The sequence below is a fragment of the Eumetopias jubatus genome, unplaced genomic scaffold, assembly GCF_037043125.1.
Source record: "Eumetopias jubatus isolate StellerSeaLion01/CBP00866 unplaced genomic scaffold, mEumJub1_p1.0 scaffold_6, whole genome shotgun sequence".
NCBI classification, from domain to species: Eukaryota; Metazoa; Chordata; class Mammalia; order Carnivora; family Otariidae; genus Eumetopias; species Eumetopias jubatus.
This window is the reverse complement of record NW_028274812.1, coordinates 136,392,024-136,405,470: the sequence shown is the minus strand read 5'-3', so window position 1 is coordinate 136,405,470 and position 13,447 is coordinate 136,392,024. Positions and strand designations below refer to the sequence as shown.

Sequence of the window (13,447 nt, the reverse complement as noted above, 5' to 3'; positions counted from 1 at the left end):
TTATGATGTTAAGACTTAGAAATTTATCACAATTATGAATAAGGAAAACAGCATAGGCTGTAACCGGGGGGCGGGGGGGGGGGGGTCCAGGCTGTGTGCATTTCTGAAATAAAACCACAGGTGTGACACTCAACCCCTGAACAGAGAGAAGTGTGTCCACAGCACGGCAGAGGGTGCTGGAGGGGGGTCGGGGGGCACGGGGGGCGGGGCAGCAGCCGGTGGGCAGAGAGATGTCTGCACACTGCTTCACACAACAACACATGCCCTACAGAGCACCCAGGAGTCCACTCAACGTGGATGAAGCTTTTCTCTCGTGGACTTTCAATCTACTGTGGGGAGAGAACTCAGAACTAGTGAACAACAAGAATACAATGTCAGGAGATGAGAAATTCTATGCAGAGAAATATTACAAGATAAAAAGTGAAAGGATAACAGACCAAGGAACCACTTTTGATAGGATGCTCAAGGATGCTCCAGCTCAAACCTCCAGGTTTGAGCAGGAACCCAAAATACAGGCAGGGTTGAAGCATGCAGTTATTTAAAGGGAAAGAGTTGTAAACAGAAGGGTCAGAAAGCACAAAAGTTCTGGGTGCCAGGGTGGCTCAGGGTGTTGAGCATCTGACTCTTGATTTTGGCTCAGGTCATGATCTCGGGATCCTGGGATCCGGCCCCGAGTCGGGACGTGCACCGAGCAGAGCCTGCATGAGATTCTCACTGCCTCTCCTCCTGCTCACGCTCTCAAAAAAATAACAGTATTTTTTTTTTTTAAAGCAAAAAAATTGGGGCACCTGGGTGGCTCAGTCGGTTTAAGCATCTGACTCCAGTTTTCAGCTCAGGTTCTGATCTCAGGGTCTTGGGACTGAGCCTGGCCTCGGACTCCCTGCTCAGTGGGGATTCTGGTATGGATTCACTCTTCCTCCCTCTGCCCCTCCCCCCACTCGTATTCTCTCCTCTCTCTCAAATAAGTAAAATCTTCAAAAAACACACATGCGCGCACACACACACACACACACACACACACACATTCTGGTACGCCTGGAAAAACAAGGAGGCCAAACTAGGGGAGGCAGGGGTGAGGAGACCTGACACTGTGGCCACATCAAGTGGTCTGGGTAAGGATGCTCAGCTATCATGCTAAGAGGCAGGGAGACACTGCAGGAACAGAGCATGCACTAATCTGCATTTACAAAGGACTGTTCTGACTGCTGCCTGGAAGGGGGGGGGGGGGATGGAAGCTGAGATGACAGAGCATCAGGGGTCCCAGCCCAAGCAAGAGGTTTCCGACCAGTGACAGTAGTGCAAATTCAGACTCGGGAAGATGTGAATTTAGAACAAACAGATTTTGCTAAAGGATGGAATGCAGGAATGCAAGGTATGGAAAAATCAGAGTAGTACAGATCACTCCAAGGTTCAGGCCAAAGCATCTAGAAAAACAGAACTGGCATTTATGGACAATGGGAAGACGGGCAGAGCAGAGGAGACATGGTGGAGACGGTTGGCTTTGGAACAGTTCATGTTCACGAGGCCTTCCAAGGCTAGTAAGCAAGTGCAGTTCAGGACAGTTTCGATCATGTCAAATGCTGCCAAAGGGGCAAATAAGGCAACACTGACTGGAACCTTGGTTTGGCAATCAAGGTCATTAATGAAGCCTTAATCGTGGCCTGATTCTAGGGGTTCAAAGGAGAATGAAAGGGGAAAGGATATTAACATGAATATAAATAGAGGAGACAGCCTGTGTAGACATTTTCTTCAAGGAGCACTGCAGTAAAAAGAGACATGAACAGCAGGAGGGAGATACAAGATCAGTAGAGGGAGCATTTTATTATGAGAGTAACTACAACATGTTTTGTTTACTGATGGCAATCATCTAGGAGAGAAGTAAACAGTGAAGAGGGGTAAGTTCCAGAGTGGTTTCCCTGTAGAGATGAGAAAAGGTGATCACAGCAGATTTCCATCCTCTCGCCCTCAGGACCTTCAATGCTGGGCTTTTCTAAGAACTGTGACAGGCAGGAGAGAGCATGTGCTCTCCCTCCCTCCCTCCCCCCGCCCCCCCCCCCGGGCTCCTTGCGAGTGAGCGAGTGAGCGCACACGCGCACACACACACCCTTACCTGCCGTAGGCCCCTCCTCTTACACCAGCCCAGATTTCACATGGATGAGGAGGACAGAGCTAACAGAGGAAGTGGGCTGAGAGAGCTGGAGGGCAGGGGGCCTCAAGCACAAAGTGACAGGAAAGAAGAAGAACAGAGTTCCGTTTTATTACTCACAAAAGCACCTGTGTTCTAAAGACACAATCAAGTATCAACTAAATGGAAGCACTATCAAAAAACGCCCCGAGTGCATCACTAGGTCCTGGATGGACCACATGAAAGCTACATGGAAAGACATCAAGCCTTTTCAATGCGACCATTTTCCAGGATAAAATGTAGCTTTGTTGTTTGGTTTGTTTTTTTTTTTAATAAATTTAAGTCGCTTTCAGGGAAGTGTATTACCCTTCATCTCACCCAGCTTTTTTCACATGGTGTGTTGTCTCACACATGGGGGGTGGGGGGGTACGGACAGAAGGAAGAAGAGTCTCTGAGGCTGGAGTGTTCCAGAAACCCAAACCTGCGGCAGCTGCTCGGTGCCCACAGCTTGCAGAGGACACAGGACACTGACCCATCAGCAGCTCCATCTGGGCAAAGCGGTGGGGTAAGCCACTTTCTCCAGGAGGAAACAAACAAAAACCCAAAAAATGGTCTTCCCTGTTGAAGTAGGAGCCATCTCTAGAACAGCTAGACATGAACAATTTAGGCCCAAAGCAGAAGGGAGAGGGGGCCCCCTTGGCTGTCAGAAGGCAACCATACGACCATGACCGTCTTTTCCAATATAGCCACGTACATAAAATTCCATTCGTGGGACGATGTGCTCCGACTTTTCATTTGGACTCACACAAGGCGTCTTTATTTTATGTAGTAAACAATGAACCTGCAGGAGTTGGGACCAAGTTTCATTTCACAATCAACCCATCAGGAATCTTTAAGATTTTCAAGGAGTCGAAGATCCTATTCCTTAGTAGAAAGAAGGGGGAGGGGGGCTCCCTGTATCTGCACCTCCAACTTTGGCCCTTCGCTACGAATTGGCAGTGGTTTCCAGAAAGTCCCATCCCCACCAGCGCGCCGCCAGGACCGGTGGCCCTAGGACGACTGGCCAACCTGGTGGTTCAACAACAGCATTAAAAATACAAATCTCTACTTCTCGGTGAAGAAATAAAATGAATGCCTGTGTGTGCCTGTCACGGGCCTAAGGATGGTAAGCGGGCAGAAGGACTGCCATCTTGGGATTCCCTCGACCGGTGACAAGCTCCACTAAAGCCTGGAAACATGCCCACATTCGTACTCACACGACACCGCCCCCTGCCCCGCTTCCGAGGTCTCCTTCCCCAGTGAAGGATCACACATTATCTCCTTCAAAAGAAACCCCTATTAGAAAAAGTGTACTCCTACAAATTCTTATTTCTGGAATCCTATCTTTACAGAGCATTCCAAAATTACTTCTGCTTATCGAAGAGGTGGCTGAAAGCAAGGGAGTGCTGGTGCAGAAAGCCAAGGCTGCCAAGGACTACTGGTGCAGGCAAACGCCTAATCCACGCTGGTGTATCACTTCCTCATCTACAAAGTGGTCTGTTCTGAAGATTAAAATGAGTGAAATGCGGATCGAGCGCTAGTCAGTCAGTACTGAGTGCTCAGTACAGACTGGCCCATCACAACTACCACAAGGTTCCAAGAAAAATGATCCGGGGTCCCTTAAATCTACTCAAGGCTCTTTGGCTGACCAGAGGCCTTGCTTGATCTCAGATGACATTTACAGGAAGCAAATGAAACTCCAAATACAGCTAATAGCTCCCCTCTCTTACTGTGTAATTATGTGTACTCATTTGTGTCGCATGTTATTATTTAAATGTCCCTAATTTCAGCCCCAGCGGGCCAAGGGCCCTCAAAGAGTGGCCTCAGCCTCAGCCTCTGCCAGCCCTTCCCAAAGCTTTTGTCCAATTTCTTACAGGCAGAAGAAATGGCATTCTCTACAGCAGGAAGCAGAGAGAAGGCTCTCACAATCAGCAAAACTCGGGAGTGCCGCCTTACCCATGCTCGGCCATAACCAACAAGCCATAATGAGGGTTTCGATCCCCCCACAGGCCATCCGCGGGCCTGTTCAAGATTCACATCTGCTACCTCTACCAGAAACCCCCCCTCCAACAAAACAAAACAAAACACAACCCCATTCCCTGTCACTTTAGAACTACGAAAGCAAGATCAATGGCCAACATGGATTTTGTGACATAAACTATGAGGTCTCCCTACCATCTTACATCTGGTTGGGTTATTACTATGACAGGAGACCCACGGAAATGGGGCGGCAGAGCTGAGCCACTCAGATACAAGCTGCCACCTTCCGTGTGTGGTTCACAGACTCCACACCCACCCACCCTGCCTCACACAGAGGGAAGGCCAAGGAGGGGCTGCTTCGTCATCCTCGCAAGCCAAGGATTTAGCGGAAGTGACGGCAATTCATTCCCAAAATTCTCAAATTAGATAAAAAGTTATATCAGGCACCTTCTCTTGTCAACGCCAAGCATTATTTGACGACGGAATTTTCCCCAGGAAACGCTAGCACGACCAATAACTCAGAAAAGTGATGGGGGGGGGGGATGTCCAAGCGCCTTGTTTTCACTACTACTGCTCCTGCAAAGATGTGGTGTAATTTTCACCCCTTCTGCCCCCTTAAATAAGTGCTAGATTCAAAGTTGCAGGGCGTGAGCTATAATCCCAGTTCTGCTGGAAGACAGCAGTGTGACCTTGGGGAAGTCACTACCACACAGAGCACTCACAAAGCCCCGCAAGGACACTGTATTCAGCTTACAGATGAACACACCAGGGGCCTCAGAGGCAGGTCACTACCAAGGTCCCCAAGCTGCAAAGCATAAGGGAGGCAGGGGGGCCCACAGGGGCAGCAGGTACCCACCCCAACTCTGGGCACGGGCGCCCACTCTGATCCCTGTCTGGTCAGTTTCCTTCCCCATGTCCTAGGAGCAAGGGCTCTGTACTGGGACAGCTTCAAATCTCAACCACCAGATTTCTGTGACCATTAACACTGCACCAATGGATTTCAATGTTTACAAGGGAACCTCAGGAGGTTCTGTGACTAACCGAAACAAACAAAACAAAAAATCAAAACATTTCACCTTGCAGGGCTGTGAAAACCGCTCTCCCCACACTAACCTATCTTCACGTGACCCCCGGTGAAGAGCCCCAAGATAAGGGCGCTGTGATACGCAGCTCAGGACAAGGTGCTTCTGTGTAGTGCGGAATGAGGATTATGAAGTATCCGTTAAACAAGGGACATCTATACAGGCACACACACACAGCACTGCATGCAACCCTCCCACTCCCAACTTCAGCTGCCCACAAAGTCTGGGGTGCTCCACCGCCTTCCGCTTTCTCTGGACCATGCACCCTAAGAGCACATCGCTGAGGTTTGGGGGCCTACAGAGAAGGAGTTCTTCCCCAGTGAACAATGCCGGTTTCCCGATCTCTCCAGTAGGCCCCAAATGAGAAAGCACACTTTAACCTGTTAGCGGCCTCTAAGAAAATTATTCTTAAAACCAGAAGTGTTTACTCAGAAGTTCTTTGGAAATCCGCGATACAGAATGACAGACACGTGGGCTTGGACTGCTGGCTGCAGGGACACCGACAGGAACCAGAAATGGGCATATTCACGGCAATCCCACCACCAAGAGAGAGGCGCCCTGGTGTCGCCATATTGAAAACTAGACAGGAAAACGACAAGCCAGTCTTTATCAGCATGAAATACAAACTACCGCAACAAAAACCCCCTTTTCTTTATGAAATTGGTACACGAATTCTTTAAAGTCTTCAACAACCCCCAACAGAGCGGCCTTTGCCAGTTTTCTTAGAATTCCTTCCTGGGCATTGTCAAGCCCTTGACGAGGCCAATTAAAAACGAGAGCTACCCTTGGTCGACGAGGCCGGCAGTGCCTATGAGACCTCTTGAAGAGCTTTAGTTTTTGTTCTTTTACCTAAATCCCACCTTTATTTAATGCTGGACACCTGGCTAACTTGTCCTGAAAACGGTTTTTTCCTCTCAGATGGGTTTTTTTTTTTTTTTTTTCGCTAAGAGATCCCAAAACCACTAAAGGCCTTCCTGCTCCTGCATAGCAGAATGCCTTATCATGACAGTAAAATCTAAACCCCCCAGCCGCCCCTGCTCTACTGTAACCTTCAGGATGCAGTGAGACTCTCCCCCATCATGCCCCCCTCAAACACGTAAAGCCAGACACTACGTTCAACGTGAAGCAAGGACACCAAGAACAATCACGTCACACAGGGATCCAGATTCTAGACTTGTGGCAACAGATTCTACTAATTTTGCTTCTATGTATGTGGAAGATTTTATATATATATATATTATCGGGGGGGGGCGCTTTCCCATATACATGTAGACTCAGACTTCCAGAAGCTTCTTGTTTTAAGTCACCCAGAACCAGAAGAAGAGAGGGACAGGCCTTGGGTGGGTGGCAGGGCAAACCTGGTGGAGTTCAGGGAGGGCGTCCCTGGACACCCGGCCAAGGCTCGATGCGGGTCCCGCCTGTAGGCACTAGTCCCAACAAGAGGGTCCCCCAGACAGCCCACCTTACAACGAAGCCAACAGGAAAGACAGTGGATGCCCGAGGTGAACCTGCCCCTCTGGACCCTGGCAAGCTCTCAAGTACCCCCACGTGTCCCAACTCTATCGGCCCACGACCGGAGCAGAGACTCGAAAAAATGAACCACCACCTCTCCCATCATCTCTCCTTGCTCCAAGCCAAGTACAAACCAGAACATGGTCTATTCATTCACATTTATCTAGGATTCTAAAGGACTAACGAGGGCGAGGGAGACTGTGGAATGCCATCACAGCCACATCCCCTGCACTAAAACACAGACTGTAACATGTTCTGAAACGGTTTCCACTGGGTGATTTCAGGCCCGTCCTCCTAAAGAGACAGCGGAATAAACCCCGAGAAGAGCAAGCTTCCTTCCAGGCTGCAAGAAGACTTCTCATAACCATACGGCTAGGCTCCCAAATGCACAGGAATTCTAGGCCACCGTCTACCTGCTGCCATGTAACCACCTGCCCAGCCTCATCGGCAAGGAAGGAAGCACGTCTTTAGGCTGCTGAGCTGAGCCAGAGAGCAAAAGGGCAGCAAGCACCCCGAAGACTCAAGCTACTTCCTACACAAACAGGGAGAAAGAACCAGGAACTCCAGGGTGCAGCAAGATCTAAGGAGAAAGAGATCCACAGAAAAACCTGTAAGGCAGACTCTACCTTCAACCCAGGACCTAGTAGAAATCGGATCACAGCCCCTGTCTTATCTGTAGGGAACAGACTAATTAAGGCACCTTGCCAATTATATTACACATCACATATAAAGGAGCATGAAAATGAATCCATAAACCCAGTAGGATGTCCAAAATAGCTGCCATCAGGGGCCTAGCCTGAGAAGCACAAGCCACCCGAAACACATCCAATTCAGAAACAAGGTCCAAAGATACCATCCGAGTCCAACAGAAGAGGCAACTCACCATTCACTGTTTTCAGGCTCCCAGCAATGCCTTCCCCGTGTTGCCTCTTCTGGGCATTCTTGAACTCCTTCAGAGACAAATAAAGGACTTTACGTACCACCCTTTCTTCTGACCATGGAATCCCATCACTGTCATCCTGGAGAAACAGAAGAAAGGGAGAAGGGAAATCACTTTAAAAAAAAAAAAAAAGGCAAGTAAACATTAAGTGTTCGAATAAACTTAAAAAAAAAAAAAAAAAAATTCAAACAAGCATCATGCGACCGAGACCCAGCTCCAGAGGCCAGAATTTCATCATGTGGTGATGGTTCAAGCACTGACCCTAGCAAAAAGCTCACTCCCGGACTGTAAAAGGGCGTGGAAGGAAAACCACCACCTCAATTCCTTTACAAACCCTGAGCCCAAATACCCTCATTAACCAGTAACACTGCAGTTTCCTATTCTGGGCAAAATTTAGAAAGAAGCACACAAGCAGAGGGCTCAGGAACCAACGTCCTGGACTTTCACTGAACAATGCCAGAAGGTGTCCTGCCTTACAAACAGGTGCCGGGCTCCTCAAAAAAGGCTCCTGTTGTCATGGGGAGGGGGGGCTTGCCCTCAAAGAATTTACCATTCGGTCAGAAGAAACGAAATTGGATCTGTACTGACCCCTCACTCACGGAAAGGAGTCTTAATCAAGAAAGAGACAGAGCACTGTGGGGAAAAAAGACCATGAATCCTGGTGGGCAAGGGTAGGAAGATGGGGAGAGAAGGGGTGATTTAAAGGGGGAGGAAAAAAAAAAGAAAAGAAAAATACACACAGGTTAATAATAGGTCTTGAAGGTCTAATGTGCGCGGCTCCCTTATGTCTGTGTTATCAGCAGCACTGCAAGCTTCTGAGAGAGGCACTGAACAAATGAAGGCCAGGTTGGGCGGCTGGGGGTTGGGGAAGTCCAAAGAGCCCCAAGCCCCTCCCAGCCACTCCAGCAGAACTGCAGAAAGACAGAGGGGAGGCCAGGAACAGCAAGGGCAGGAGGGGAGGGAGCCCCCCCTACCCCTCCCCAGCAGGGAGGTAAGAACAGGAGCCAAGTCTGGAAACGTGGAGATGGTGGGGGATCAGGGATGTGCGCAGAGGTGATTGTTTTAGGGAACCAGCGAGGTGTGTGTAAGGTGTGAAGTGTTGCTTCACACACAGCCCAGGACAGTCGCAACAGGTTCTCGCCTATGGATACCTGCCTACTGTCCACGAATCCAAAAAGTCCGTATGTTCACACACTCACTGCAAGACTTAAGCATTTCAGAACCGTTCACCTTAGAAGGATCGGAGCTTCTCAGATACTTGGGGCCTTAGGAGAATAAGGAGAACATTAATATCCTGGGTAAACACAGGAGGGGGTGGGGGTGGATGTTCAGGTTCCTTTTGCTCAAACAGGAGTACTTTCCCCACAAGAGCCAGGCCGGTGCTGTGGTCCTGATGCCAGACAGAACTGGTTCTTCCTCTCTGCTACCCGCAGGTCCCCAGAAACCTCAACAGGACTAGGTTAGGGGGCTAGAGGAACTGAGCTCGTTCCCCGTGCTCACATCCCTAAATTCTGCATAAACACAAACTACATCCTAGAAATCCAACCACACGGAGACTCTAAAGCCCTAAATAACCTGAAGCAACTTGGGTTAAGCTGCCGGGATTCTTCCAGAAGGAGAGCGCTCTACCATCTTCTGTAATAAGGGGGAAGAGAGCCCTGGGAAAGAAGAGCTAGGATTTCCACCTCCCCCCGCCCCCGCCCCGAACCCGACATCCTTCCACTCCTGCAGACCTGCCAAGCTGAGATTTCCTGTTGGCTCCAGAGGAGGAAGGCACCTCCTGTCTTCCTGGGGGCGCGCCCCAAAGAGGCAAGAGAGGTCTACAGGCCAGGGTTGGCGGGTCAAGGTTCAAATCCAAAGGCTGAAAAGAAGTCAGCTAACTGCCTCCAGCAGACGGGACGAGCACACGGGATTTCTGAACTGCTACCGTGTACAAGTCACTCTCTACCCTCCAATCACATGGTTCACCAACAGAAAAAGGAAGCCCTCTGACCAGACCCCAACTGAGGAGGCTGAATAACCAATCAGAGGACGTATCCACACAGCACACAAAAGGCACAAAGAAGGGGGATTCACTGCATCTGCATGATAAGCACTGGCTCCTCCTGGCGTTAAAGACAGTGAGGCTGAAACTCCAGCTTTTCTCAGCATCCAGGAAAGAATGCTCTTTCATATGGAGACCAGATTCCTATTCTCATCCTTGAAAGCTGATGGGATTATAAACTATTATTCCATACATACCCAGCGTTTATAAATGAGAAGACCCCAAAATAGCTTTCAATGTAAAGTTCCTGCAATGATGTACTGCGTCATGTTTAGACTGGTGCCTCCATTCTGACTTCCGGCCTCCATTCAAGAGAGTCCTACCCCTACGACTAAGGTCCCATTAAAACATAAACCATGTGAGTTGAAACTGCCTGCAAAGGAAGACGCATTTTAGGTTCGCTTACTGACAAGCAGCTTCATGAAACCTATAAAGTACTTTAAATACAAGAGAACCAAATCCATGACCAAGATTATAGGGCTTCAAATTCTAGATATTAAAAAAACAAACTTTTTTTTTTTTTTTTTTTTGAAACACAAGAGCTCTTTTCGATAACGTACAGTGCTGGTCAAGCCTTGTTCCCTCCCTTGATGTTGATGCAAGACACAAAGTAGTAGGTAATAAGGGGACTCTGTTCTGTTTCCAAAAGCTCAATAGGTGGGTAATAATTCTGAAACTAAAACTTAAGCTGCTTTTCACAGATCAAGATGAATCACCCTACACTACACTAGGAGGCGTGCACTCCTCCTCCCTAGTGGAATGCCAGATGCAGAAAGCAGAAGTGTGCCTGCACCCCACAAAGTGGTAACACAGGGCTAGCCAAGATGGGAGTCATGGGAGGTCTGCAAGAAGGTACCTCAGGTCTGACACGCACTCCGCTGTAGCCTGAACTGTCGTTCAGAACAGCCAAGGGCTGAGCGCTCCAAGAAAAGCCCAGAAAGAACTATTGTTAGAGGTCAGGCAACTCAAAATGCAAACACCTGAGAGTTTATTACCTTGTATTTCCCCCTCTTCAATAGCAGTCTCATCTTTTTATAAAAGATTTATTTGAGAGAGAGAGAGAACATGCAAGAGAGAACACAAGCAGGGGGAGGGGAAGAGGGAGAAGCACACTCCTCACTGAGCAGGGAGACCGGTAACGGGGCTCGATTTCAGGACCCCAGGATCATGACCTGAACCAAAGGCAGGCACTTAACCGACTGAGCCACCCAGGCGCCCCTAACAGTGGTCTCATTTAACCAATCATTTAAACAATGTCTGCATGGGGCCAGGAAATCCTGTTCACCACTGGTATCCCAGCACTTAGAGCCTGCACAGAGTAAGAGCTCAACAGATATTTCAGGAAAAACAAACAGAGACTCAAGTTCAAGCTCACTCTTCCCACTACTTTTCCCCACATTTGGCTTGCCGGTCCCTAACCTTACAAACACCCAGGGTGTTTTAAGTGGAGTGCAGTGCCAGAAATCCTACAGTTTCCTTAACTCAAGCCACCGCTGCCCCCCATAAAACACTCCCCACAGTGATAATCCAAGAGGACTGTCTACCCTTTCTCATTCTCAGCAGTAAGCTTGTCAACGTACCAGAGACCTTGTCCTGCCACCACCTACTGCCCTGCCAAGAAAACAGCACCCATCTAGAAATCCACATGGTCTCCTAGGGCCCAAACCTGATGACCCAGTCACAGTCCCTTACCTTAAACTAAATACTGACCGATTCCTTCGCAAAACATCTGGACATTTGCTTTTCCTCCCCCACCACATCCACACAGGCTCCCCCGTCCTCTAGAATCCTCCAGGATTCTTGCATGCTCTTTTCCCTGCACCCTCTATATTCGATTACACGTTCCCAAATCACTATTTTCAAAATCTCATAGTCCACTCACGCCTCAGTGTTCAAAATTCCTAATGATCCCCTTTGACCTTCCCTAGACCCCTTCAGACACACACTCTCCCTTTTTGTCAGAATGGATCCTGCCAGATTTGACAGCAAGGGGACTGAACAGGCAGGCAGGGAGAGATCCTTTCTTGGCTTCCTCTGGGATGCTTCCCCAGACACGAGTACCCAATCCATTCTGGTTTACTGGTCAGCTTAAAGGAAGGCCCAGGATGAGCTGTAGCCACAGAGAGAGAAACCTAACAGCTTAATTCTGATGCAAATTCAGTCGCCCAGATTGTGTATCCAGTTCTTTTTATGCCATCTCCTTAAACTTTTTTTTTTTTAAGCTATTGCCATCGGGGCATCAGTAAGACCTCTGTTTTTACATGTTCACCAAATTATTGGGCAAGTGCAATTCAAGCCCCAGAATGTACCACCCTCCCTCATTCCCATCCCCTAATTTCTTAACCTGTATTTCCCCAGTTCCAAAACATATGCTTTGCAAATACTGCCATATAAGAATATCTGGGCGTGTAGGGCGGCTGGGTGGCTCAGTTGGTTAAGTGACTACCTTCAGCTCAGGTCATGATCCTGAATCGGGGAGCCTGCTTCTCCCTCTGACCCTCCCCCATCTCACGCTCTCTCTCTCAAATAAATAAAATATTAAAAAAAAAAAAAGTACCTGGGTGTGCTGGCAGGATTTTAAAAAAAAAGTAAAAAAAAGGGAGAGATGATTTTCATCTGTGTGATGAAAATCATCACACAGATCTAGATTCACTTTGCCATTCTGCCTGCTAAAAACCACTTTCTTTGGAGATAGAAAATTAAGTAGTAAGACCTTTGAAAAAGCAAAGGTGACAGGGTTTTCTTTTCATCTGAAAAATGTTTGCCATTCTTTGAAATAACGGGAGAGTCTCATCAAAAATGGCAGCTGGTCAGGAATTAAACTTGAATGCTTATGGTCATCGTCTTATTCGTTAAGGGGAAAAGAGCACAGCATAACCCTAGGCGGCTCCAAGTTTGGTAACAGACATGCAAGGAAACGGGAGTGCCAGGCCAGCACAGGATACTGCACTCCTTGTGGCAGACAGCACCAACTAAGAATTCTCCAAAACTCACATCCAGGTTAGAGATTAAAAAGCTTGCTACCACCTCCTTTCGGCTTAAAATGGAGTGGAAAAGGAAGTAATCACAAAACTCTTTTTTTTTTTTTTTAAAGAGTTGAGTTTCAATGTCTTGCCCAAGGTCAGTGCAGCTGGAGAACACCGAACTGGCACGTGTGGTCAATGGGTCCCCACGACGCAGCAGGTGCCCAAAGCGAAGTTTCGAAACTCGGAAATTCATTCTTAAAGGGAAAATGTCAAACCTGTAACTCACATAAACTCCTAACTAAATGAAAGCAAAATTAAAATTACTCATTTCAAGAGATGAATGGAAATATTATACGGGGGGGGGGGGGGGGAAACACACCCAAAAAAACCAACCCAGAACCACTCAAGAGCAGCACTGGCTGGAGATTAGTAAAAGAACAGGAGGGAGGGGGATTTTCTCTTACTGGTCTCTGCAGCTACCTCATGTAATTGGAAGAACATCGGTTCTAAGGTCATCTCTCAAGACATCCTTACGCAATCTGTCCGTGTCTCAGTGTTTGTTATGGTTTCAAATTCAGACTGTCTTGATTGAGGAGGGGGAAAATGAGGATGGAAATGCACGGGTTCAAAAAACAAAACAAAAACCTTTTCTAACAATTAAAACTACTTGCAAATGAAAAAGGGCCCATCCAATGGAAGATCCTTAATTTCCTATCACTTGTCAGCAAACTACATCAGAGACTCATGCGTCACAGGTAG

General features: G+C 48.1%; 1 protein-coding gene across 3 annotated transcripts in view; it reads right to left on the bottom strand.

Annotated features, from left to right (window-relative positions):
* The window catches only part of JARID2 (jumonji and AT-rich interaction domain containing 2), a 248,870-nt gene that overhangs the window by 125,469 nt on the left and 109,954 nt on the right, over nt 1-13,447 (bottom strand). Inside the window, exon 2 of one of the 3 annotated variants that reach the window (XM_028107343.2) lies at nt 7,622-7,757. The exons of 1 other annotated variant lie outside the window; for it this stretch is intronic. In XM_028107343.2, coding sequence (XP_027963144.1) covers nt 7,622-7,757 — 136 coding nt within the window. Of the gene's footprint in view, nt 1-7,621; nt 7,758-13,447 lie in introns of those variants that run through there. One more of the 3 variants, XM_028107345.2, reaches the window with a different exon arrangement.